General features: G+C 36.9%; 1 protein-coding gene across 1 annotated transcript in view; it reads right to left on the reverse strand.

Annotated features, from left to right (window-relative positions):
* The window catches only part of GYS2 (glycogen synthase 2), a 62,404-nt gene that overhangs the window by 13,774 nt on the left and 24,291 nt on the right, over nucleotides 1–24,339 (reverse strand). Inside the window, exons 5-11 of the mRNA XM_003906096.5 lie at nucleotides 19,424–19,568; nucleotides 13,932–14,049; nucleotides 13,630–13,750; nucleotides 11,147–11,253; nucleotides 10,409–10,468; nucleotides 9,853–9,931; nucleotides 8,963–9,076 (exon numbers count right to left, since the gene is read on the reverse strand). Coding sequence (XP_003906145.1) covers nucleotides 8,963–9,076; nucleotides 9,853–9,931; nucleotides 10,409–10,468; nucleotides 11,147–11,253; nucleotides 13,630–13,750; nucleotides 13,932–14,049; nucleotides 19,424–19,568 — 744 coding nt within the window. The remainder of the gene's footprint in view (nucleotides 1–8,962; nucleotides 9,077–9,852; nucleotides 9,932–10,408; nucleotides 10,469–11,146; nucleotides 11,254–13,629; nucleotides 13,751–13,931; nucleotides 14,050–19,423; nucleotides 19,569–24,339) is intronic.

A 24,339-nucleotide genomic window follows, 5' to 3' on the forward strand; every position in this document is an offset into this window, starting at 1 on the left:
CACATTTTTAATAGATTCACATTCCTTTTTGTGAATTCTATATAGCCAATTAATTTGCACAATGTGCTATTTTGCCTAGTAAGTTTGTGTGTGCGTGTGTGTGTGTGTGTGTGTTTTGGCACGTATTTTGCCCAACATGCTATTTTATCCTTCTGGTTCCTACTATTCTCTCCATCTCTCAATTCAGTGACATCACATTGGTAGCTTGACAATGGCCTTGGTGGCAGGGAGAGTTTTCATAGAATGAAAATAGGCAAATACTACAAATCATGGCTTGATTTACTGTGTAATTGATCTCTGGACTCAAGAAAGTAATGGAAAAATATTAATAGTTCAGGTTTAGCCTTAAAATGTGTTGTATCTGTAACCATTACATTGTGACACAAAGTATTACTAATGATGACAGCATGGCTATAATTGGAAAGTTGTGACTGGAATAGCTATTTAAGTTGCTAACCGTGTGAATGAATTGTCCTATTTCTCCCACTTACTACAGTTATCACTGAGCTATTATTAGATTATCTCTCAGCCTCACCCATACCTAAGGGGTTATTGAAAATAAGTGACATCTGATATAAAAGTATTGGGAATCCCACGTTTACAGAAAGTTCCAAGTACAATATGAATTCATGTATTTTCAGAACCATTCATAAACTGCTGACTTGATGCCCAGCATTCCCACGTACTTAATGTGTATTTCCCACAAACAAGAGCATACTTACATAATCTTACAAAAACATAAAAGTCAGGAAATTAATGTTGATACATCACTACCGTATAATCCTTAAACCCCATTTAAGTTTTCTGATGATTAAAATAGTGATTTTTAAACCAAAGCATCCAGTTCAGAATTACATATTGCATTTAGTTGTCACATCCCTCTAGAGTCCTTTAATCTGGAAGAGTTCATGGGCTTTTTTGGCTTTCCTGACTTTGATATTTTTGAAGACTATAATCTATTTATTTTGATGTATGGCCCTCAATGTGGGTTTGTCTTATGCTTCTTCATAATTAGATTTAGTTTACACATCTTTGGCAGATATATCACAGAAGTGGTGCTGTGTTCTTTTCATTGCATTTTAATCAGGTGGTAAAGGTTTTCTATTTTTTTCATTAATGATGATGTTTATTTTGATCTCTTGACTAAGGCCAAGCCTTTTTGGCTTCTCCGCTGTAAGGTTATTCTTTTTTCTCTTTGTTATTAACAAGTATTGGGGCAGTTATTTTGAGGTTGTGTAAATATCTCGTTCCCAATTAAACTTTTAATGAATATTTTTATTGGACTGCTGGTTCCTTATGTCATTCAATGCATCCTAATTCCTTACTATCTTTATTTATTTTGACACTCAAATTGTCCGTGATTTGGCCAGTGGGATCTCCTTCAAGTTTGTTTCCGTATATATTTAACAAGTCTTCATTGTTCCTTGAGCATTTCTTTGATTTTTGACACAAGAAGTTTCAGGCTCATCTTGTACTTTACCTGTCACAGTTCTAGAATCAGCCAATTCTAAAGGCAGCCCTGGTTCCCTTTAGTAGCAAATGGTATTTAGCACTCAAGACCTGGCTACCAGGTGTGCTCACTGTCATTGGCCTATTACTTCCCCCAAGTGCTCTGAGTAGACAGAGATAAATCACACACACACACACACACACACACACACACGGTTTTTGCTACCTTTAATTTGCTATATATTGGGTCAATCTTCTTCTGTGTAACTAATCTTTCTCCACACACTCCCTCACATGCACGGATGCCCTCTTCTCTCCACTCTGGCTCTGACATTGCTTTAGGCTGCTCCTCTTCGTGTAGACATTTCTCAAACTGCTTGGACTCTGATGCCTTTCTCTGGACTTCCACAGCACTCTCCCTGTTCTAGTGTAGATACCTACCTTGTGTTGCCCACCAAATGGCTCTAGAACTGAATTGTTCTGGAAGCAAAAGGAAAGATAAAGAAAAAGAAGACAGGCCAGGTGCCGTGGTTCACTCCTGTAAGTAATCCCAGCACTTTGGGGGGCCGAGGCAGGTAGATCACCTGAGGTCAGGAGTTCGAGACCAGCCTGGCCAACATGATGAAACCCCATCTCTACTAAAAGTACAAAAATCAGCCGGGCGTGGTGACAGGCACCTGTAGTCCCAACTACTCGGGAGGCTGGGGCAGGAGAATCACCTAGAACCTGGGAGGCGGAGGTTGCAGTGAGCAGAGATCTCTCCACTGTACTCCAGCCTGGGTGACAGAGCAAGACTCCATTTCAAAAAAAAAAAAAGAGAGAGAGAGAGAGAGAAAGAAGACAAACTAGTTTTACACAAGCACACTACACTTCTCGTGTTTATTCGTGAAATAATAAGTACACATTCTTCAGAAGAGATTACTTTGAAGAAAAACCCTAACTTGGATATGTAACAATTATCATTACATTTGTAGAACATTTTATATATTATAAATATACATATTACCTCATTTAATCTTAGTGACATTGTACAATTGGTAAAGAAGACATAAGAGGGCCATTGCATTATCAATTTTAAATTGATTTTTGTCACTTTATAATCTTATATACCAAGGATTAAAGTGGAGAGTTTTACCCCTCGGATCCTCAAGGACATTACAAACATTAATTATATCTCAGCAGATCCATAAGTAGGAGAGAAGTTAAACTTAAGAAGAAATAAAATAAGATATGCAAACCGCAGTACTTAAGAATTAAATCACAGAAATTACAAAATGGCAAAGTAACAGTGAACACAGTATTTTCACTCATAGAACATGATTTCAGTTCCTATTATGTGCAAAGTACCTCACTATAAAAAAAGACAAAAGACAAAGATACTGTATTTGAGCAATCATCAGATTGGCAACCCATTGTACTCTCTTGGCAAAGAACAAGAAAGGGGGATTTGAAAAGCATTGTGTCTACTTTAGCGTTTCCAAGCTTAGGAAAAGTTGCACTCTCCAAAGTCCATTTTGAAACATGAAAACACCACAGTTCATTTGTTTTGCTCCCAGCCAAACAGAATGACAGCACAACTAAAATAAGAAAACAGCTGCTCTGGCCCTAAACCAGCCAATTGCAGAAGCCCAGGGATGAGGAAGGTATATTAGAGGTCAGCTGAAGGTTATAAAGAGGATTAAATGAGATCCTGTATACAAAAGCCCCTAGGAAAACTCCTGGCTCACAGAAGGCCCTACTTAGATCAGTAGGAAAAACAAAACAGAAACAGAGACAAAGACTTGTCTGACTCTTTATTTATTCCAGGACAGAAGTAAGGTCTCAGGAAGTTAGTTTATTTTTACACCATGGCAGCCCACAGTCGAGACATGAAATCTTCAGCCTGGGCTTTCCTCACCATACCACGTAGCTAAGGCAAAATGATAAATAAATTCGAATTCAAAATCATCTGCAATGTTTGCTGAATCAAATATGACATTCATATCAAAAACTTATCAATGTACTCAGAGAGTTTAGAGCCACTCTATAGAGTTCTTTAAGTAAGCAAGTGATTAAACAGTTACTTAAATCAGCTCAGGCCTAAGTTATTGCCAAAGTTTTAAAGGATTGTTAATAAAATATAATACCTAATTCTGAATTGATGGGAATTTTTCTCAGTGCTTTGAGTATATAGTAAATGTCAGGAAGGAGCTGTACATTTATTTTGTGTGTATCTGTGGCTGCCTTATGATAATAATAAATGAATATCTCAAAATATTCATGAGTTTAACTGTATAGACATAAATTACAAGCCAAACTTTCATCTCCACTCACCCTATGAAAGTCACGTGCTTTGATATCTCTGTGCCTTCTCCTCTACTTTTTTTTCTCTGCCTGGTGAGTCCTCTTTCCTGTTATTTACATGATGAATTCCTGATCATTAATCAAGATCTAGTTAACCTGTCATGTCTTTTATAAAACGTCTTACCAAATCCTGCAGGAGAAGATAAATCCGCTTTTTTCAACTCTCACCAAACTCTATTCACATCTCTCTTCTAAAAATAATGAGTTCCCATCATGTGTCAGATACTGGGCTAAGAACTAAAAGAAGTGAATACTTATTATGTATTGACTATGTGTCAAGCTGTTAAATGAAGTACCTATTTATGAATTATTTTTGAGATGGGGTCCCACTCTGTCGCTCAGGCTAGAGTGCAGTGGCACATTCATAGTTCATTGCACCCTCGAACTCCTGGCCTCAAGTGATCCCCCCCCCACCTCAGCCTTCTGAGTAACTGGGATCATAGACAGGAGCCACTGCACTTGGCCTATGTCTAATTTAATCCTTACAGTTCTATGAATGTGGGGTTATTTTATCACCATTCACAGATGAGAAGACTGAGGTACAGACAGATTCAGTGAATTTACAAAATTGGTAAGTGTCAGGGATTTAAATATTGTCTTCATGGACTTAGTCTGCTGCATTCTTTATAGATCTGCCAGCCCTGGAAATACAGCTCAGCTTTCTTTCTGGAGATCTTAGCCCCAGGAATCTTGACTGACAGCACCAATTGCAACAGCTGCTCCTAACTTACAGGACTGGCAGAAAGAGTACCAGTGTAAAGTCATTTCTGCCCAACAGGTGCCTTTAATGGGCAATTTTTGTTTGGGGAATCCCTATCCCTATTAATAGGAATCTGTATTCAGTTGCTCATAGAATCAGACACCTATCTGTCTGCCAATCTGAAACTATTTTGGTAAGTGGGAGGTACATATAAAGGTAAAACAGAATGGAAAGGTTGCTGAATACAGGAAAAAGTTGTATGTAGTAACATTAACACTAATATATTTAAAACAAGTTAACAGTAAACCAATTTATGCACACACAAAACACACACACATAAAACAGGCTTCTTTTGTATCAAGAAATGAAGCACTGTAAAATAGTTCTGAATTTGTGTTAGCTGTAGACTGCACTATTGAAAACTATTTTTCCTATATTTCTGTGTACATGTGTATGTATGTATTCCTTTCTTTCTTCCATTAACTGACAAGCCATGTTGAGGGGTTTTGGACCACCGCATTTCCCCTGTGTGAGGCACAAGTGCTGCTGTGTGTGTATATTTTTTGTATATTAGCCAATTTTTATCAATTCTTGTTTTTTATTAAATACATTGACTGTCCTTTCTAGGAAGGAAAGAAGGAAGGAAGGAAGGAAGGAAGGAAGGAAGGAAGGAAGGAAGGAAGGAAGGAAGGAAGGAAGGAGGGAGGGAGGGAGGGAAGGAAGGAAGGAAGGAAGGAAGGAAGGGAGGGAGGGAGGGAGGGAAGGAAAAAAGGAAGGGAGGGAGGGAGGAAGGGAGGAAGGAAGGGAGGGATGGAAGGAGGGAGGGAGGGAGGGAGCGAGGAAGGACAGACTGAGGCATTTTAAAATCTGGGCTGCAGTCTGTGGCTCTTCCTACATCATCCTTCCTTCCTGCTCTCTCTTCATGGGTATATTGACCTGCAAGACCTGCATCTCCCTGCCTGCACTTGCTTTCGACCCCTTGGTCCTTCACAGGGCTTTCCTCTAATTAGTCCTTTGCATATCTAACCTCACCTTGGCGACTGCTTCTCAGAGAACCTAAACAGAGACAATACATATGAGACATGATTGCTGCCTCAAATAACTGAGTTCTTCTAGAGAAATGAACACATAACATTTTTAAAAATACAATTTGTTGTAATAACTCATATAACTATAGTAGATAAAAGCTTCTCGAGAATGCAGATAAGGAAACAACTATTCCCGTCTGGAGTAGAGGACTGTGTGTTAGGGAAAGGGGCAAGGAAATAATGACTTTTAGGTTGGAGCCCAGAAGAATTGTTAGAATGACAGGTAAGAGTATTTCAGAAAGAGATGATAACATCAGGAAGGACACAGAGGTATGAAAGTGTTATGTATGCTTAGGAAATAAGGTATTTTTCCATTCCTGGAAAATTGTTTCACTGAGGCAAAACACTTGTAAAACACAGATCAGCAAGGCATTCTTCATTTAGAGCTTCCAATTTCAAGGAACTTTCCAGTCTCAGTCTTCCCAAGAGCAAGGGAAGCATAAACTATTGCTAGCTGCATGACCCATCCCTCCTTTTCCCACTTTCCTTCATCCCTCCCTTCTATCTGTATGTATTGTATGTAACATGTGCCAGGCAGCAGACAGATCCTCAGAAAAAGATATATAGATTTAGATAAAAGTGTGACACAAAATGTTCTGAGAAAAATAGAAATCTACAGGGAAATAAAAGGCTTTCCGTGCCCCTATTATTTCCTTTCCAGGAGACAGAGAGTGAGAGAGAGACAGAGAGAGACAGAGAGAGACCAGCCTAGGTTAAACTATATGAGAATGAGGCCTAGTCAGTACTGACATCCTCTGCAATGAAGTATAAGTCTCTGTGGATATAATACTAAAAAGTCTAAGGGATAGGTTTTTCTATCTCTTAGAAATTATTTCTATCCCTCAGTATTATTTTTACCTTGATGGATACATTCCTGCATTCCCAGGGATGTAGCTCACTGATTGTAGGAGGTGTGCTAGGTGCAGATATTTCAGAAATACAGAAACACAAATAAGAAAATAAAAACAACTTACAATGAAAGTGGCCCCATTGTCCTATAGAAATAATACTTATGGGTTTTTAAATAAACATAGAAATCGCCACTTCTGATCTTAAAACTTGAAATTTACATTTGTCTCATCTGAGTTCCTCCCACGGGAAACTGATCCTCAGGTAAGGCACAGAAGCTCACCAGATCACCACATCCAGACAATGAGACGCCAGACCCCTCTTCCTCCTGATTGCTTCTTTATCCTTTCCTAATTCCTGTTCCTTCCCCGCTTGTGTAAACTCCCCAATTTTAGTCAGATGGGGAGATGAGTATGAGGCTGATCTCTCATTCTCCTAGGCTGCAGCACCCATACAGGGCTTCTTCCCTGGCAGTACTCATTTTCTCAGTAACTGGCTTTCTGCCTCACGAGCAAGGAGACCCAGATCAAAAACCTGGCATCTCAGTAACAATGCTATGGCCTAGGGCCATCTATGTGCATATGGATATGTTTGATATAAATGTTTCACAGCATGGAACATTTTATAAACTGTTTGTGTTACTTAATACTGTATCATGAAGTCTTCCTACAATTAAGAAAATTTCTCCTACTTCAATTTCTGAAATATTTTTCTTTTTATTCTCTGCTCTTTCTTTCTTTCCCTCACTTTTCTTCCTCTAATTTTCTCTTAAATCTTGAAGTTTCCTTGGACTGACATTTTTCTCTACTCATTCAACCTAGTCTTTTTTATTTTTATTTTATGTTTTTTTGAGACAGAGTCTCACTCTGTCACCCATGCTGGAGGGCAGTGGCACAATTGCAGCCTCTACCTCCTGGGCTCAAGGAATCCTCCCACTTATGCCTCCCTAGTAGCTGGTACTACAGGCATGTATCACCACACCTGGCTAATTTCTTTGCATTTTTTTGTAGAGACAGGGTTTCACCATGTTGCCCAGGCTAGTCTTGAATTCCTGGGCTCAAGCGATCTACCTACCTCAACCTCCCAAAGTGCTGGAATTATATGTGTGAACCACTGTCCTGGCCCTCAACCTGGTTTTCAGTGTGTCAGGGTCATCATTCCATGATGTCCACTGCTGCCCATGCACCAATATCTCTCCTTCAAGGTTGCCCTCATCAGCTCCAGGCCTATGTTTTCTCAGTGCCCATTAAACATCTCAAGTTGTATATCTGACATGTAACTCAAACTCAATTCATCGGAAACCGAACTCAGTTCATGACATGACCCTCAAACCAGTTTCTGCTAAAGACTTGTTTTGATTTTTAGGAAGCATTGGTTAAATACTGAAGCCAAGAGGCTATTATTCTTGAATTTTCCCTCTTTCTTACTCCCAGTATCCAACAGTCACTAAGGATGACCTTTTCTACATGCAACCATTTCTCCCATGGTTTTGTAAAAACATCAAAGGGAAAGAGGGTGAAGGCCAAATTTATTTGTCTGACTTTTTTAACATGGAGAAATATAAGAAATATTTATAGATAGCAAGAGAAGAAGCTAGTGATAACAATGAAATGTACAATAGAACAGAAGGTAAAAAGATAAGGCAAGTTTCCTAAGAATGTGCGTATTGAAATCTTAGAATAGTTGTAAGAACCTGAAGGAAAAAATGTAAGGATGGTCAAAATCTATATTTGAGGCCAGCTTGGGAGGACACTGAAGGAGTTCATAATTCATTTAATTCTCAATTAGGTCACCTGCTAAAAACGAAAGAAAGAAAGGGGTGAAAGTGGGGTCATTTGAAAATATTTGTTGTGGCCATTTGATCTTGAACATTAGTGGATGGAGCTTAGTAGAGGTAAGCAATTATCTGTTTGCATGTTCATATTCGTCTTCTATATCCAGAACCATGCCTGGAATACAGCAGGCCCTCAGTAAATATCATACAGTTTAAGCTCCATGGTGGCAGAAACCAGGTCTTATTCATATAAATGTCCTCAGCAAGTAAAATTGTGCCTAGTCATTGTAGAAACTCAAGCCAAAAGAATGAATTGCTCTATAGAAAATTATATAAAAACATTATCAGCCACATTCTCCGAAACTGGAAGCTTCTCATATTATCCCCTTAAGTTGAACTTTATTAGAAAGAAACAAACACAATTCGTGTTAATATCAACAATTCCTTCATTCAAATAATTCTTAGAATAATTGGTATCATTAAAAAGTAATTTCCTTATGCTTATTGGCAGCATTGCACAGTGGAAATAAATGCTAGAATTATAGCTCAAAGTCATGAATATGCCTCAATTTTCAAGAATTATACGAAAATATTCATTATACTTTAGTTATCCGAGACAAGAAACTGAGCCACTTTTCCTTTAAAATACTTAAAATATTTCTTGTAGATGTAAAAACAACTAAGGAAAGCTCCTAATAAATTCTCAGAAAATATATTTTATGTAAGTTTAAAGTTCCCCACATAAACAATTAGTTCTACCTTGACTCTGTCTGTGCGGTTGTTGAAAAGTCCGATCCGTCTAATGGTGCTGAGGATGGGGTCGGTGGAGTCATCAATCATGTTGTGCGTGGTCACTGGGGGCAATGACTGTCGCTGAAGTATGAGAGGGAAGGAAATGTCAATTGCAGAAAGAATTAACAAGGGTGACTAATTTCAACAATAGATCATTGACATTTCATCCAACCTTCACACCTTCAGTCTTTTGAGACAGCACTAATGATGATGACTAAGTCTTGTGTGTGTTTCAAAGGAAGATATGGGTTGAAAAATCTCCTCTGCATACTGTGAACACATGAAGCTTTTGTTTTCCCCCTGCAACTACTATATGAGAGACCTGGACTTCCTGACTGCTTCCAGGACTTATTTGGAATATAAAGGTGTCCTGAAGTCTTGACTTAAGATGAACTTTACTGATTTCTTTTAGCAAGGCTGTCCTCCAGTACCTGATTTTCCCTATTATAACAAGCATTTTGATGCAAGTCTAACACATTTGTTTTATCTCTTTTGTAATAATTCCACTCGACTAAAAAATACTCTTTTCTCTAATGTGACTCAAATTCTATGTTTTGGAAATATTTAGGACTTTTTTGTAATTACTAAACTATACATGATTTTTACAATGAATATATTGATTCAAAAATAATTTTGTAAGTGAGTGGAAAGACAAATTTCATGAGATTTTTTAAAGGAGTCCTTAAAACCACTAATGAAAAAGTGTCCAAAGTAATCATTTAAGTGACTATGTAAGAATGTCTTTTTTAGCCTCAGTTCTAAAAATGTTCCAAATTAGCACATTCCAATACATTAAAATACTGATTAGATAGAATTTTATAACTATGGGACATGGTAGGTGCTTTTTTCCTTATTACCTGAGTTGAAAAGATGGCTCTTTTCATAATTGTTAGATCATCTCGATCTAAAATATTGTTCATGTCAGGAATTTCTCCTCTGCAGGGAAAAAATGTTAATAACAAAAATAAAAACAGCTGGCACTAATTCAGTGATTCCTAAGCATCAGATTATATATTATACGTTTCATGTATTTTAATAAATAATGTTGATTATTCTATTAAGTAAATATGTTCATATAGACTTAATATTTAAGTACATATTTAATACACATTGTCAGTATATATTTTGAATTAAAATCTCGTGAAGTCTCCCTCAGCTTTAGACTGACATATCAACCCTTAATGAGTTCATCATTGAATTAGAACTTGCCTGCATATAACTGTGTTCGTATTTGTACAGCTGTTACAAGTTTTGTCAAATGAAGGATAAAACACTGTTCACATGACATAACACACTTTCAAAGATTAATTCCTTTATATTTGGAACAAAATTAACAAGTTATGATATCTAAATTGTTAAGTTTGAATTGTGAAGCCTTGAGTGATTGAAGTACAAAGCATTTCAAGCACCTACCTTAATAATGCATCATAGAGTTTTTTTCCAAACTTTTCCTTCACAGAATGTGCAATGTCCCTATTTGAAATAGAAAGATTTATCATTTAAACAGTATGACAATGTTTAATCTTTATTTGTTATGATAATACTATTGTTTTGTTGACATTCTTTGATATTACATTCTTTGAAATTACAGGTATCTTTTTCATAGTCTCTTCTGTTATTTTACTACTTGCCAATTCAGCTTAACTTGACATCTCCAGAGCTGAGGCAACAGAACACCATGGCCAGCACAAAGTGCTTAAATTTTTTTTTGCTTCATGATGATCGGAATAGGGTAGAGAGCAGAGAGGGGGAGTAGATAGATGCATAGATGTAACAAGACAGGAATTCATTGATCATTGTTGAATCTGAACTATGAATATAGAGGGGATCATATTATTAAGCTTTTTGCTTGACATGTTTTTAGAATTTCACACACAAAAAAGCTAAAAAATGTTTGACTCATCTTTAAAGATTTCTACAGGGCCCTGTTCCTTCAATAGTAGCTCATTCCAAAATTTGTATAACACCTATAATGTTATAAGCATTATAATAATCTAAAATAGTAGCACGATGAAAAGAGAGTCAAGTATTATTTGTCTGTAATAATCTTAAGGAAAAAACAAAGTTCAAGGCGATACATGAGATATCATTCACTTAAAAGAAATCTTTTTACATTTATTGCTTGAGAACATTCACAGGACGTGAGATTACCACAGTTGTTTTCGCACTGCTTGTCCTTTCAGGGTTTCCACGTTGAAATTATTTGTCTTGGCAGGCATGATGAAAAACACCACCACTGTGACGTCACTTTTATGCATCTGGTGAGGAATTAGTAAACACAACAGAGTCAACTATCAAAGATTTTTTAAAAGTATGATAGATTGAACTTACACATAGAAAAGTAGTGTTTTAAATACCAGTAGATAAAAGGAATAGTTATTATGAGTCACAGACAAATTATATTCACCTTCCTGAGACTTTTTCAGAAATTTTAGATAAAATTAACAATTAATTAAACGTTAAATGTTTAATTAAATTTTCAATTTTCAGTCAGTACTTATCAATGAACAAATTGACTTTCAATCAGTATTTGTCAATTAGCAGTTTGAAAATTCAAACAGATTATTTTCACGCCTTTGACAATCTAGAATAGATAACAATTGCTATTGATAACGCTGCGCTTTTCTGTGGTTAAAAAAATAGCATGAATGAGAGCTAATATTACAAGACCAAAATTAATTCTTTAAAATTTCAGATTGGAAATTTAACGAAGATTTAAGCTTTGGTAAAAGCTAAAATAATATTTAAATTTTTTTGCTTATTCACGTTGATGGATGACAAATAGATTATTCACATTTTTCTGCTAAATGTCTTGATTCTCATGATGTTATATTTTGGTTTTTAGCCCTAAAGTAAAGAAACAAGCACATGCTGAGCACTGTGCTGGGGTGCTTTAAATATACTACCAATAATCATGTATAATAGGCATTTCTCTCCTCATTTGATTAATGTCAAAAGAAAGGAATGAGAGGTTAAATATTTTGTCTGAGTTCCTACAACAGGTTAGTGCCAAAGCTGACATGTAAACTACTGGTTTAGCATCTCTCGAAAGGAAATGACTTATTAAGAAGCTATAAGAATGAAAGCATAAACTCACTTAAAATCATGCACCTCTAAGAAGGTTTATGTGTTCTGGAAATGACTGACTAGCTCCAAAGTGTGGGGCACTTTACCATCTGGTACGTAGCTTCGGCTCTCCGGGGCCTGACATTTTATTACGGAAAGCTACTAAAGGCATACAATAGGAAACTCACCCTAGGACCAGCCAATGTGCTATCAAAGAATAAATGTACTATGTGGAAAGAGAATTCCTTCTTTTAACTTCTCCAAGTATTGCACTTATGTTTTATGTCTAGTATAATGGTAATCAGTCTTTTCTTCAAATCTATAAATAAAGTGAATATTTAATAATTATATAAATACATTTATTAATAATGTCCCTAAAGACTCTGCATATTTGATGTAGTTGTGAGTCCATTATAAAGCTTGTTGAATGAATATATACTAGGAAAATATGAAGTAAGATTATTTAAGAATAATCTTTTTAGCCTTCAGTTCTATTTTGCAGAGTTGGACTTTATTAATGAATTGCTTGCTTATTAATGTGACTTTAGTAAATTTTTTTAGCATATTTGGTATAATGTCTGCTCTAGAGCAAAAAATGTATGTCCGAGAAATAAAAATTTAACTCGAGTGTAGTAGAAAACTCAGGAAAGTTTAGATTTTCTCATTATCTCATTAAAATTGAAATTCTACACTCCTCTCCTGTGAATATTTTCCTATTACTTAGTCTGTATTTTTATGTGATTGGGATTGGAATTGGAATATAAACCAATAGCTCCCATCAATACCTATGACATGGTACCATTTTTTTTATAGTTGCTTCTATTTATGCATATTGTATTGCTCAGTTAGTTGAGAACCCACTTTGTATCCCACCTTCCTGAGTGAAAAAATGATTTCACATTGTTGGGAGTAAGAACCTTCTTTTTCCTCCTTCATGCTTTCATGTGATGTGACATCCACTAGTTCAACAGTTTAAGACTCTCAGTTGCAGGAAGGAGGTGTGGCTGGGGAGGTGAGTGAACCAAGTGTGTGTGTGTCTGCCCTGTTCTATAGAGAGTTAGAGATGTCTGGTTTGACTGCCAGCTATGTGGCACATGCTTCAGTTGGGGGAGGAGAGTGATGGTCAGAGCTTCCTATGATTAAATGGCTAAGAGTAATAACAAGGTTCAGTATTAGGATGCCTACTGCCATGTGCATAAGTCACATCTTCCATTATAGTCTTCAATGATTTTTTTGAAAATTAATAATTTGCTCTCCATCACTTGATTTCTCTATACTAATTTTTCAATTGATTACAAACTCATGTGAGGTAAAAGGGATGTTATAATGACTTCTTAAAATATAGCATATATAATGGGATAAGCTTAAGCTTCTCCCAAAAAATAAAAAGACAACATTATAGACAAATATACAAGTCAACACTGTGGCAACTCCAATATGTAAACTGAAAGGCTGAAGCCATTTTTGGAATACTATTATCATTTATTCTCTTGAAAACTATTCTTAACTTCCCACAGAAGAAAGTTCTCCCTACAAGGGTGTTATATCATGTCCTAAAGCTTTCTTACCCTCAGCAGGAAATTTAGCCTGGATAAGGATTCTAGGAAGATGTCAGCTCCTTTGTTTGAAAACTCATACCTCCCAGCAATGAAAAGGAACAAAGTCTTTTCAAGATCAAAGTCCAGATGACTAAAACAAAACAAAACAGTTTCAAATGAAATACAGCAATAGCAACAAAATGTACACAAGAATTCTGTTAATGTACAAAGGGGGCTGGGAGAGAGAAACATTTACTATTACAATTCTGTTTTCTCTCTACCAAAGATCCCTCATATCTGATGCTTCTTTTCTTTAATAAAGAAAATCATACCCATAGAAATGACCTCGAACAAAATCTTGGATTCTGGCTTTGTACATGGCATGTAGATTTTGAAACTCATGCACTGCTGAAAATTTCTTAACATTCAAGCCATTTGGAGTAACTACATCTAGAAAAGTAAAACAAAATTATTATTAAAATTCTCTTTTCAAAGAGGGTACATTGTAGAAATAAGTATCTTTAAAACTATAAAGCTAGATGTTCATTAACATTCTACTTTCTGACTACCACAAAAAGTAAAATTTATAAAACTTCCAGTTCATAAAAAGTTCATAAAAATTCACAATAAATTTTGTCTATTGATTGAAATAGGAAATCAGAAATGCCTGACCAAAATAACAATGAGGGACTGGTACAATGAAACAGGTTAATCAATAGCAATAATAATTGATATTATAGTATTCATTTATAGATTATTTAATGTGCACCAGGTTTTGCTTTAAAGGCTTACAGTGTAACTCAATCTCTTCAACAAACCAAAGGAATGGGTGCTCTTATCTGCATTTTCAGAGGTGGAAACTCAGGCACAGAGTTGTTCAAAGACCCTGTCCAAGAACACACGGCTGGTAAGTCGAAGCAGAATCCATGCAGTCTGCCTCCATATACTGTTTCCTTAACCCTGCACTAAACTACCTCCTGCCATCTTGTTTTCCACACGTGTATGGGACACCTTTTGTACATTTGGAAAATTGGAAAAGGCAGCCTCTTACTTCTAATTTCTATTCTTATCTCTATTTCTTATTTCTAACACAACTGATTCATTCTTCCCAGGAGATTCTGTTGCTCAGGCAGGAAGACATTCTTGGTTTTCCAAATAGTGGTCTGTGACAAGAAACAGAAGGACCACTCATAGCATATGATGGAAACTACCTACTGAGTTGAATACATGGGTTATCACATTTAGTAGCATAAAAGCAAAAGCAAGAAAAAAGAAGCTATGTTAAAAAAAATTTAGCACAGGGCTCTGAAGATTTTTGTAATTTTAAGAATCTTTTCCAGCCTGGCCAACATGGTGAAACCCCATCTCTACTAAAAATACAAAAATTAGCCAGGCGTGGTGGCAGGAACTTGTAGTCCCAGCTACTGGAGAGGCTGAAGCAGATGAATCGCTTCAACCCAGGAGGCAAAGGTTACAGTGAGCCGAGATCGTGCCACTGCACTTCAGCCTGGGTGAAAGAGCAAGATTCCATCTCAAAAGAAAAAAAAAAATCTTTTACAGTTAACTGCCTATTTTCTTGATATGGTTCCACAAAATCAATCCAGGCTTTTTGGTCATTTTTTGTGGAAAATAAAAACTTACTGATTTTTATGAGTTTTTATTAAGTAATCTGACATTTGTTATACTCTTTTACATACATGGCCACCATAGAATCAATTTTAAGTAGCAAAGGTTTCCAGTGAAAGCTTTCATGTAATTCCTAAACGAACTATATAATGTGATTCATATAGTATGACAATTACATCTTAAAATGTATTTATCTTTCTATAGCAATTACATAGGGCTCATTTTGTGCCAGGCCCTATTACATTTGACATATAATAATTTTTTAAAATCCCTATGAGGTAAGTTGTTTTCACTGTCCCCATTTTACAAATGAAGAAACCGGCCTACAGAATATTAAGTCATTTTGTCAATGTCAAGTGAGTGCAAAGTAACAGAGGCTGGATTTAGAACCAAAGCAGCCTGGCTCAGGAGTCTCTGCCCTTTTGATGCAGTGGTGTCATACAACTGTACCATACAAAAAGCTATAGAAGGCAAGAATGTATGTGGATACCAGCTTATTATGGATTGTAATCCTCAGCAATTTTCTAAATTGTTTTGCAAACAATTATAAAAAAAGATCTGTGTCCTGCAATTGTCTGTTTATTAGCCTAAAGAGTTAGGCCAATGAGGTCTTCTAATATCCATATTAATAACAGAATAATCTCATATGCACAGGCCTATGTGCAGTCATATGCTGGTAAAATTTAACAAAAAGTACTCCAGGAAAAAGAGAGAAAAAGAGAAAGAGAGAGACAATTTTAGTATTTCCCTTTCTCCAAGGTGTAAATATTCCTATCATGACTGATTTCAAGCTACCAATGTAAGTGCAGAGTTGGGAAGAAAAGTGCAGTAACACCATTATAGTATTTCCATCCATGAAATATATATATGGATGTTAATGCACCATTATATAGGTTATAGGTTTTAGGTTATTTTTATATAATGGTGCAGTAACATATAATGGTATTACTGTACCATTATATAAAAATAACCTAAAATCATAGCAAAATGTAGTAAAATAACTAAGAAATGATGTTAAATTAGTTAAATTAGTTTGATTAATTAAAATTAATTAGTTCATATAATAGAATATGAATAGGTTTTCTCTGGAAAAGAGATGTTTCCCTGTAAGCAACATTGGTCACTAATTTCTTACTATTGTTCCCAAGTAGAAGACAATGTCAATGTTACCCACATTTCTGATGTTAGGCAATGCCAACACAAAGGAAAAACATTGACTAAAGGATGGTATTAGCTAGAGTTCATATTAAGGTATTAGCATGGGCTCAAAAATCAATAATTGCAACACTATTAATGACTATATTAAAGAGAAAATGACAAATTTTTTAAAGCAACGCAGGATATTTAAGGCATATGTTGTATTCAGTTTTGTGTCTGTAATTAGTAAATTTATAATACTGCCTTCCCTCCAATATTTTAAAGAAAATACCACCTTTTCAACATCTTAAATTATTTTGAGTCAAATTTATGGCAAAAGCATAATGATACAGTAGTAAATATAAGCTTTTGCCAATGATTATATAGTGATATTTTGAAAAATATCTGGTCCCATGCATGTTTTTAACCTAGTTAATTTGTCTCTTGCTCTGTAGTTGTGCCCTCAGCATTAAAAGTAATGGCTCTAGTTAAACTTTTAATCGGGGAGGACTTCAAGAAAAACCAAGGAATACAAAGTCATAGTTACTCTATGTGATCCTTTTTTTTTCAGAATGCTCTTGGGAGGATTTATATGTTTACTGATCTACTGAAAGTCCATTGACCTTCCTGAGCCACAAAATGTTCAGAGATTTCACAATTTCCATCAGAGCCACCACATGATTCTACTGCAAGTCTGAAGAAGACCAGATTGCAGTGTTTACAGTTTCTGGTAGAACTTCCAGGTAAAGCTAGTTTGTGGGCACTCAGTAATAGATGAGAACTTGGGGAAAATCTAGACAGTGATCCGCACAAAATAGTAATTGTTGATATTTTCTAAATCTTTACAATGGGCCAGGCACTGAGCTGAGTTTTGTCCGTATGTCAACTCTTTGAATCATTGCAACAATTCTAGATAACAGAAAGGATTATTATCCACATTATGCAGATAAGACACAGAGAGCTTAAGCAACTTTTATAATGTCACACAGCTAGTAACGTATACTTAACATAAAATCATTTTTGATACTGAATACAGGCAGTTTGGCAAAAAGCTCATGCTTTGACCACTACTCTGTAGCTATATTCTTAAGAAAACAAAAATTTAAGAAAATAGTGTATAGAGAAAGCAGGACCCAGAATACAATCTTGGAGAATGTCCACTTTGAAAAGTAAAAGAAAGTAGAAAAACGATTAGAAGCACCAGAAAAGATTATACTGGAAAGAAACTAGAATGTGCAGTGTCATGAAAAAGAATGGAAACAGATGTTCACCACCTTTAAATGCTAGAGAATATAAAGAAATATAAAAAACATTAGATGACCCTGAATTTGACGATTTTTGGAAAAGCAATTTTAGGCCAGAGTTGGAGGTTGGAAGCCAGAGTCCCACGGGCTAATGAGTAAGTGAACCTAGCAATTATGGTTTACTCTTACAAGATATTTGGCAGCAGGAGAAAGGAGGAGATGGTATGACATTTGGCAGGGTAGCAACCTCAAGAGACATTTTCATTTTAGAATAGGCAAAAACAAAGAAAGTATTTCTGTGAGCTCAGAAAAAGATACTGTAGATAGGAAAAAGGAATATCCAGGAGAGAAATAAGCATATTGATGGAATAAACTCCCTAAAGAAGAATGGAAGTAAGAATCCAAGTGAATCCAAGAGAATCCTTGGAAAGAAAAATGCTACCATAGGTTCTTAATGCTGCACTATTCAAATTAGTTGGGTTCTCGTTCTATCTTTTTATTTTTTTGTTTGTTTTAATCTAGCACCTTGAAATACCTCCTCTACACATTCTGCTATCTGAAAGAAGGACAACTAGAGACAAGACCATAGGAATTAAGCAAGGAGGATATATTAATTAGGATGGTTTGGTTGCAAGCAATATAAACCTACTAATGCTGGCTTAAGTATAATAACAAGGAATTTATTAGTAGGATGCCGGAGTGTCTCACGGCAAAGATTTAGCTGAGCCTTAGGAATGATTTTTAAAAGTGGTTGAAATTAGCCGGGCGCGGTAGCTCACGCCTGTAATCCCAGCACTTTGGGAGGCCGAGGCGGTTGGATCACGAGGTCAGAAGTTCAAGACCAGCCTGGCCAAGAGAGTGAAACTCTGTCTCCATTAAAAATACAAAAATTAGCCGGGCGTGGTAGCAGGCGCCTGTAATCCCAGGTACTCGGCAGGCTGAGGCAGAGAATTGCTTGAACCCGGGAGGCGGAAGTTGCAGTGAGCCGAGATCGGGCCATTGCACTCCAGCCTGGGTGACAGAGCGAGACTCCGTCTCAAGAAAAAAAAAAAAAAAAAGTGGTCGAAATCACTGTGGAGAACCTAGAGTTCTCTCAGTCTGTTTTTGCTTCTCATAGCAATTCAGTGTAGTTTAATCTCTTTGCATCCAGTGCAACGGAATAGAAAAATAAACACTACCAATAGCTCAAAGCTGGCATTCTATCATATGGCAGTGCATTCGGAGATTCGTTTGAATGGGAGCATTCTGATTGGCCCAGCTTATGTCAGATGTCTTCTTTGGGGCCAATCAGCTCTGGCCGGATGACAGGGCTGTGTCTTATGAGCATGAGTTCTTCACATTGCAAGCTCTGGTTGGGTCTGTAGATAGTTCCTAGAAAAATTTGCAAGGAATTTGGGGATAGGTAAAACAAAATGTTTCTACCAACACAGCACCAATGAGGCAACATTACAAGACGTAGGACTGGGATAGTCTCACACAAATTTCTATTTTCTTGGCTTTCATTTTCTTAAAAGGCAAGAGTCAACTGAGCTTCCTTACACATACCAACTCATTATGACAATCCAGGTCATACCGAGGTTACGTCAAGCATAGTTCATTTATTCAACAAGCACAGATTGAACACTTAGCCATGTTCCAGATATAGCTTTGTGTTGGTTTCCCCGCAAACCTACTGAAATTGAGAATTAAAATACACTTAAAGAGCTGCGTGGCAACTGGATGCAATTTTTCTTCAAACTTCACGATGGAAAAACAAAATCCTTATAGTCTAACGTCATTTGGAACTGAAAGATAGGTGATCCAGGGATAATAATTACCAGGCTTTCTCTTCAGCATGTGTTCGGCCTCTATTGCTGTTATTTCAGAAACCGTGGTGAACACATGAGCGCAATGAACGGAGGCTCGCTCCATGCAGTACCGGTGGTAAATCTGCCTTTCCCCAGCCTCTTTGTCTATGTTAAACTGTTAGAAACAAAAATAAAACACACATTTGCTAACACTAGCCCTTCTACACAAGCAAAACAAAATCACACATTTCACCAATTGGCTTTCCTCAAGGCTATGTAAAATTTTATGACCACACAAAAGTAATAAAAGCTTGAATTAAACCCATTACTACAACACACACAAGAACTTACACTTTAAAAGACATTGTTTACTCCATTTCTCCTTCCAAACTGCTGTTTAACTCCCTAAGTAAATGATGCTTCTACCTTGCTGTAATCACATAGAATTCTTGAATTTTTGACATTTTAATTACACTTTTACTTATTCTACATCTTGGAATACTGAGCTAATGCCTTTCTCCAGTCTTTTGTGTATTTTCCCATAAACAGTGAAACAAAGTTGACATTAAACTTGACATTGAAAATAAGAATAATTATTGTAATGCTTAATTCACTGGAAGAGAACCTGAGAAAGAGAAAGACAAATGCTTTTCCTTGGTTATAGATCTTCCCCTTTATAATTGCAAAGAGTGTATAGTTACTCTAGTTAGATATTGTGCTAGATTATGCAATTATCTATACTTCTGGGTAGTTTAACTTTAAAAAAGTCAAATTCCCAACAATCACTTAAATAATCGGCAACTGTTGTGGGCTTTTGCCATTGCACTTAGTTACTGAATGTAATGTTTCACATAGCTGCATATGAAACTAACAGTGTCTAAGACAAAAAGAATATGTAAAGTTTCTGACTTTATGTAAGTAGGGTGCTTTTCATAATGGAGATTGTTAGTAGCTCTTCAGCACTAGTGTCAGGCACTCCACTAAGCACAATGACATATTTAATCTTTGTAAACTACTGAGACACATATTTTGTCTTCATTTTATGGAGAAGGAAATTGAACCTTTTAGAGGTCAAGAAACTTGCCGAAGGTCACATTGCTATTAAGAATCTTAGTAGAACCCTAATTTGATCCCTAATCAGCCTGACTGATGAATGAATACAATCTTGTATTCGTCTGTTTATATATCATTTAGATTTCAACTCTATCAACAAGTTAGTCCCAATAATTATGGCATCATAGAGAGAAAAATACTGAAAAGAGACCCATTAGAGGAATCTCATGATTAGAACAAGAAAACTTCTAGAACATTCTTTTTAATCATCTCTCTGAAAATATTTAAATCAGGTTGTATATGACATGCTTGGATTAGCAGAAGTTTTCTTAAAAGCTCTATGTGGCTGGTCTAATTCATGAAACCAAATCTCTCAATCAACTTTTGTGAGCAATTTATGTGTATCTATTACCTTTAAGAAACTTATAAATTAATGGAAAATGGGTAAAAATAACAGGTAGAAATGAAATGAGTATGTGTCTGAATAAGTTACAGGATCAGAGCAGCACTGATTCACTCTGGCTGAAGGTAGGCAAAAGTATCTCATACTACGCAATAAGTGTAGTCAGCATCAACCCTACAAATGTAAGACTTTCAAGTGCAAAGACGAAGACTTACTCATCTTTGTATTTCCAAACTGGTTGGATGAATAAAATGGCATTTGGACCAGGACATGAAAGTTTAATTCTGGTAAAGTTATTTTTAGCTGAAATGCTAGCCGCCCTAAAGAACAAGTATAGAAAATGCTATGGCATGTGCAGAAAATAGCAGCACATCTGATGTGACTGTAGCATTGGATGTAGAATGTAAGAGACAGAGGCTGGTCAGATACAATAGGGCCAGATCACTGAAATCCCTGAAGATGAGCTTAGGAATTTTGCCTTTGTCCTATAAACAAGAAAAGCCACTCTGAATGTGTTTGTTTAGAGGTGTGGTAAAGACAGAGTTGATGTTTAAGAAAAATAACTCTGGAAAGAAGTAAAGAATGTTTTCTATCCCGTTGAGTATTTTGTGAATTTCAAATGAGATAACAAATGTCAAATGTTTAGAAAAGTGCCTGGAATATGGAAAGTGCTCAATACATTTAGCCATTGTTCTTATTAATTATTATTATTGTTGTAGAGAATCACATGTCACAGATAAGACAGCATTTAACATTTGGACATTTAGAGATGGAAAGATAGATTTTCTAAATGAGCAGGCTGAGTATGCACAAATACAGTGGCAGGATAGCAGGAGCCTGGAAACCCCGTGAGAGGCCTTGGGGAAGTCAGGCAGGTGTGCATGCTTCTGCCTTTCCCTCCTCCCATGGGGCACCCTTATCTTTTAGGTCTGTAGTAAGCGTGGCCACACCTGTGGCTTTACAGAAACCCTATCCATTTACACATGTTGTCCACTCTTTATGATTGTATCTTAAAATCTCTGTACAATCATTCCAACATAGGACATATCTGGACCTGGTCTTTTTGACAATGGGTTTTTACTTTCTTGCATTTTAATATATCTCATAATTTTTTATTGAATTCTGGATAATGTGTATAGAAAAACAAAAAATGGGTAAAGTACATATTAATCAATAAAACACAGTCCAGTGACACAGTGGGTAACCCTATAATTGAAGCTGACTAGCTCAAAACTTGATCAGAAGAAAGAGTTTAAATCCACCAAATAATTGTCCATGGCTTCCTTTCCCATTTTCCAATCCCAAATGGCATTGTCCTCAGATTTCCATCTAGGAAATTCCATTACAATTAAGAAAAAAAAAAAAAAGGCCAGGCGTGGTGGCTCACACCTGTAATCCCAGCACTTTGGGAGGCTGAGGCAGGCAGACCATGAGGTCAGGAGATCAAGACCATCCTGGCCAACATGGTGAAACTACGTCTCTACAAAGAACACAAAAATTAGCCGGGCGTGGTGACAGGTGCCTGTAGTCCCAGCTACTCAGGAGGTTGAGGCAGGGGAATTGCTTGAACCCGGGAGGAGGAGGTTGCAGTGAGCCAAGATCGCATCACTGCACTTCAGCCTTGCAACAGAGCAAGACTCCGTCTCAACAAACAAACAAACAAAACAACAACAACAACAACAACAACAAAACCGTAAGAAAACTAAAGGCTTTAGGGAATAAAAAAGCATTTATTATGTAGCCATTAGAGTCGAGGGGATAATTGATCAATGACTGGACTTTAAAAAATGAGTTTGGAGGCCGAGCATGGTGGCTCACGCCTGTAATCCCAGCACTTTGGGAGGCCCAGGCAGGCGGATCATGAGGTCAGGAGATCTAGACCATCCTGGCTAACACGGTGAAACCCCGTCCCTACTAAAAATACAAAAAATCAGCCGGGCGTGGTGGCGGGCGCCTGTATTCCCAGCTACTTGGGAGGCTGAGGCAGGAGAATGGCTTGAACCCGGGAGGCGGAGCTTGCAGTGAGCCGAGATCGCGCCACTGCACTCCAGCCTGGGCGACAGAGTGAGACTCTGTCTCAAAAAATAGTAATAATAAATGAGTTTGGATACATATTCTTAGAGGTTCTCAGAAATTTCATATGCTGGCTGAAAATGGTTAAAATGTTATTTTAAGGCCGGGCGCGGTGGCTCAAGCCTGTAATCCCAGCACTTTGGGAGGCCGAGACGGGCGGATCACGAGTTCAGGAGATCGAGACCATCCTGGCTAACACAGTGAAACCCCGTCTTTACTAAAAAATACAAAAAAAATTAGCCGGGCGAGGTGGCGGGCGCCTGTAGTCCCAGCTACTCGGGAGGCTGAGGCAGGAGAATGGCGTGAACCAGGGAGGCGGGGCTTGCAGTGAGCTGAGATCCGGCCACTGCACTCCAGCCTGGGCAACAGACCCAGACTCCGTCTCAAAAAAAAAATAAAATAAAATAAAATAAAATAAAATAAAATAAAATAAAATGTTATTTTAAATAATGAATTTTACTAAAAACTTAAACCAGCATTAGAGTTTTTGTAATTGGCTTCTAACAAGAATTGTTTTCAGTTAGCAGTAATTTGAGGAAAGTAGCTCTAATCTTTCTGATTTCACAAAAGTTTAATTATCTTATTCTTGTTCTCATACTTACCCTATTTTTATTTGTCTGAGTCAGAATTTACTGAAACTGATTCTGGTTCCTGCATCAAAGATTAAACTATGACTTATTCCCATACTGAATTTTTAAAAACCTTTCACGTATATGATTTGGTATTCTTATGTGTCACTCAAATTCTAAACTTAGTGTGAGCATGGGGGCTTCTGTTGTGACAAATGATTACGAACTTAACCCAAAAGCTAGTTGTTGACTGCTTGTGGTCTACTAGTCATTTTGCTAGATAGAACATTTTACTGGAAAGATGGGCAGGAGTCTGACTAAACTTAAGTATCTCAACCAGTGAGGAGCTTTAAACTAGGGAGATATATGATTATATCTGAAGGAAGTGGGATAAATACGGCCCTTTCCTCAAAAGGGTAAAGTTGTAACATATAACCATATACTATAATGTGTTTCTTCCTTAAAACCAAATAAGAATATCCTATGTATATTATTAGTAGCTTTTAAAATTATTTATTACTATATAAGATTCAAGAATTCCAAAGTGGGCCGGGCGCGGTGGCTCAAGCCTGTAATCCCAGCACTTTGGGAGGCCGAGACGGGCGGATCAGGAGGTCAGGAAATTGAGACCATCCTGGCTAACCCAGTGAAACCCCGTCTCTACTGAAAAATACAAAAAACTAGCTGGGCGAGGTGGCGGGCGCCTGTAGTCCCAGCTACTCGGGAGGCTGAGGCAGGAGAATGGTGTAAACCCGGGAGGCGGAGCTTACAGTGAGCTGAGATCCGGCCACCGCACTCCAGCCTGGGTGACAGAGCCAGACTCCGTCTCAAAAAAAAAAAAAAAAGAA

Source organism: Papio anubis, chromosome 9 (genome assembly GCF_008728515.1).
Source record: "Papio anubis isolate 15944 chromosome 9, Panubis1.0, whole genome shotgun sequence".
Classification (NCBI taxonomy): Eukaryota; Metazoa; Chordata; class Mammalia; order Primates; family Cercopithecidae; genus Papio; species Papio anubis.